At 43.1% G+C, this 3827-nt stretch overlaps 1 protein-coding gene across 1 annotated transcript; it reads right to left on the reverse strand.

The window, feature by feature from the left end:
• Positions 1–1091: 1091 nt before the first annotated feature.
• jun (Jun proto-oncogene, AP-1 transcription factor subunit) lies at positions 1092–3827 on the reverse strand. Its single transcript, XM_084432815.1, has one exon. It carries the CDS (start codon positions 3470–3472, stop codon positions 2546–2548), a length of 927 nt encoding a protein of 308 aa, XP_084288941.1. The 5' UTR covers positions 3473–3827; the 3' UTR covers positions 1092–2545.

The following is a 3827-nucleotide window of genomic DNA, read 5'->3' on the forward strand; positions in this document are numbered from 1 at the left end:
ATTTTAAAGTAAACTTATTTTTATGTGTTGACTAACATTGTAAAAATTCTTGATTATAATTTTAACTGTAGTGTGTTATTCACTATTACATTTGAAGTTCATATATTTTAAATACAAAATTGCAACTTCATCATTACAATTGTAGAAATTACATTAAAGTATAATTTTAGTTCATAAATGCTTGTCAGTATATTCGGCATTACACTCTCCATATTTCAAAGACAATAGAAGTAACTCTAAATTACATATAAAGCCGGTCAAGAAAACAATTCTAAACGTTTAGCTAATTGCATTTAATATAAATTTAAACTATAATACAATTTCATTAATTGCATTTAACAAACAATTACGCGTCCGAAAATGTTACAATCAGTTTGCAGTTAAGTAGCCTATATTCTTTTGAAGTATTATTTCCATAACATTTCTGAGCAAACTGTCATATTTATAAATGTTACGACACTTTTACCTCACATGCTAACAGGCTAATTGACTGACATTTTTAAAAAAATATATGTGGTACGAGGACCAAAAACGATCATGTCAAAAGTTTTTAAAATCAAGCTTAAACTAATTTATTATGATGTTGTCAATGACTAATATACTTTTAGGTTTGTTGAACTTCAAGTCAGTATGTATATGACCACACAACACTAATATACATGTTTGTACTGTTAATAGCCTACTATAAAAAGGCCACTTTTCAGAGATTCTGCTCATATTTTGTTGGTAATAGAATATGTGTCGTGTATTTTAGTAAAGTCCTTGCTTCACTTTGCTTCAATTTGATAATGCGATAATGATCAATCCCCTGCTTCTTCCAAAAGAGTGCACTAGAGGTCTAGTCTTCTGGAGATTTAGTCTGAGGAGTTCCTCTTCCCGTAATACACACCCACTAGTTCAGATGACGTAGATCTTCCGACCGCGCGCTTGCCTTATATGGATAGGTAGGTGCCGTTTTTCCGGTATGATGTCATCGTTTGCCAAGTTTGGGCGGTGAAATAAGAGGATCTGAAAGATGCTAAATATTAATCTGTACTGTGTTGGTGACCTGAATACGAAATGAGATTTCTTTTTTCTTTTTTTTTACTTGCCTTGTTTGTGTATGGTGACATACATAAAAAAAAAAACTCCCCACAAAACAAATATAACGGTGAGATTCTTTTTAAGAAGTATACCATGTATAGTATACTTATTTAAAGAAGATGTGTGTCTTCTATTGCCGTTTAGTCACGCCGAAGTTAACAGTCTAATCAGACTCCAAGAAACTGGAATCGCAAAAGAAACAAGTGGCTGCTTCAGATTGATGAAGTGTAGGCCGAGGGCGCCCTCTGCTGGTACAAAGGGGTGTGCTGCTGAACACTGCATTATCATGATGAACCAATGAGAACTTTTGTGTTTTCAGTTGACACAATAACGTGATTAAAGGCATGCATACTTCGTTTTAAAAATTTAATACTGAATTGTTTGAAGATGATTTGTTAATTTCAGCGTTATTGCACCTGACAAACAAGTTTTAAGTGCTGCTTCAATCTTTTGATAATTTAATTCTTAAAAACAAGCTTTAATTGCGTGTAAGAGGTTTTCATTTCACACTTTAATCAGTTCAGAATGCATACTATCATATTTATTAGGCTACCGTTGAATGACTATTATGGGTTAAATTATTGTAGTTTTTGACAGAACTTTTGGACATCATCAGCTCCATTATTCAATGTATGTGGACATTTCAAAACACAGTCTCTCCCAAAACACGTTTGTTTGTCTTGGTGAACACACACACACACACACACACACACACACACACACACACACACACACACACACACACACACACACACACGAGAAACAGAGACATTTGTTTTTCGTTTCACATACTTTATTACAGTTCATAAATATTGATTAGTTTCTGATGTGCTCAGAAAACAAACATAAAAAATTATATTGTATACTTTACTTACAAATGGTAAACTTAAGTACTCCTGGTTGATCTTATTTACAAATAACAATGAGTGAAACCTCATTAATGAACTTTTTTTCAGAAAAAAAAGAAACTGCTGAAGTTGGACTAACTCAAAGAAAAAAAGTCAATTCCATTCAGTTTAAGAACAAAAAAAGTACAATGTGTCACTCGGAAGTCAGGCAGCTTTTTAGGCAAGAGTTTAGCGGACAGAACTTCTTGCTTGGTGAGCCAGACATGAATATCCCTACTCGTGTCCCCTGTTTTACTCCTATAATACTGAGCGCTCCTCTGGAGCGTACAGGTCCATGCACAACCTGCTCGAAGTGAACAAGGATAAGTCTCTTTTCTCGTCAGAAAGTAAAACATGTAACAGAGTGAGTCTCATGCTCTCTGTCGCTGTCTCTGTCGGACCGAGTTGGAGAAGTTTAGCCCTCCTCTAAAGTCCAGTCAGAACATCCTTTTACGGCACGCGGCCGGCCGGACGCTCCCGGTCCCGGTCCCAGCGGGCTAACGCCAGCAGTCGCGCCGGCTCGCAGTTTGTCCCTCGCGTCCATGTAAGTGAACTCAAATGTCCTCCGGTTCCTCTCAGAAGGTCTGCAGCTGCTGCGTCAACATGAGCTGGCAGCCGCTGTTGACGTGGTTCATGACTTTCTGCTTGAGTTGGGCCACTTGATCGCGCAGCATGTTGGCGGTGGACGCGAGCTCCGAGTTCTGCGACTTCAGGTTCTTGACTTTGTCCTCCAGCCGGGAGATCCTCTCCAGTTTCCTCTTCCGGCATTTGGATGCGGCGATTCGGTTCCTCATGCGCTTCCTCTCGGCTTTAATCCGCTCCTGGCTCTCCATGTCAATGGGGGAGAGAGGCGGGGTCTCGCCGGGCATCTCCGGCACCGTCTGGGGCTCCTCTTTCAGCGCCTGGAGCCGCGGGTGCTGGACGGGCAGAGGCGCGTTGACGCTGTGCGGCGGCGGCGCGCTCGTGAAGCTCATCGCGGGGTTGGTGGCGGGGTTAAAAGTGTTCAGGTCCGCGTACACCGGCGGATCGGGGCGCATGGACGAGCTGTACACCGCGCCACCTGCTATGGATGCCACGGGTGCCATGCTGTTGTTGATGGTAGTTTGGGGAGCCGAGGTGACGTTGGGCATGTGCTGGTGATGCAGCTCGGCCAGCGCCCTCACGAAGCCCTCCGCAAAGCCCTCCTGCTCGTCGGTCACGTTCTTGGGACACAGAAACTGGGTCGGAGTCGGCGTTGTAGTGATCAGGCCGTTGCTGGACTGGATGATGAGCCTCTCCAACTCCGGCGAGGCCAGTTTGAGCAGCCCCACGTCGGGCGAGGTGAGGATCTCGTTGGCTTTGGCCCTCAGGTGGGGCTTCAGGTTCCCGGCCGGGTCGGTCAGATTCAGCGTCATGTTGTGTTTCAGAGCCTTGTGGTTGTATCCAAAAGCGGCGCTGTCATGCTGAGAGAAAGCGCTGTTTACAGAGTCATCGTAGAAAGTAGTTTCCATCTTGGTAGACATAGAAGAGAAAACGAAACTTTTTCGTTTAAAAACAGTCTGTCAGAAGTTCAGCGAGTGTCCTCGGAGACAAAAGCGAGAAGAGTCGCAAAGTTTAGAGCTCGCTCCGTAAACTCCCCGTCCCGCGAGAAACTTACTGCGTAAAGTTATCGCTCAGTGTCCCGAGCTGTTCTTCTTCTTCGTCTCGCGGATAGAGGCTCTTCCTCCGCCGCGCCGTTCTGAGATGCCGGTGTTTAAACAGCGCGGAGCATAAAAGTGTTCTTGTTTATGTTAGTTCAAGTGTGTGTTGCCTAGATGTTTCACTGTGGCGAGATCTGTATACTCTGAGCTTCTCCAGCGTGGAGGCAAACCTTATCTG

This window comes from Rutilus rutilus, assembly GCF_951802725.1.
Source record: "Rutilus rutilus genome assembly, chromosome: 15".
NCBI lineage: Eukaryota > Metazoa > Chordata > Actinopteri > Cypriniformes > Leuciscidae > Rutilus > Rutilus rutilus.

Coding starts and splice junctions, on each gene's coding strand:
- jun (XM_084432815.1), bottom strand. CDS start 3,472: ATGTCTACCAAGATGGAAACTACTTTCTACGATGACTCTGTAAACAGC.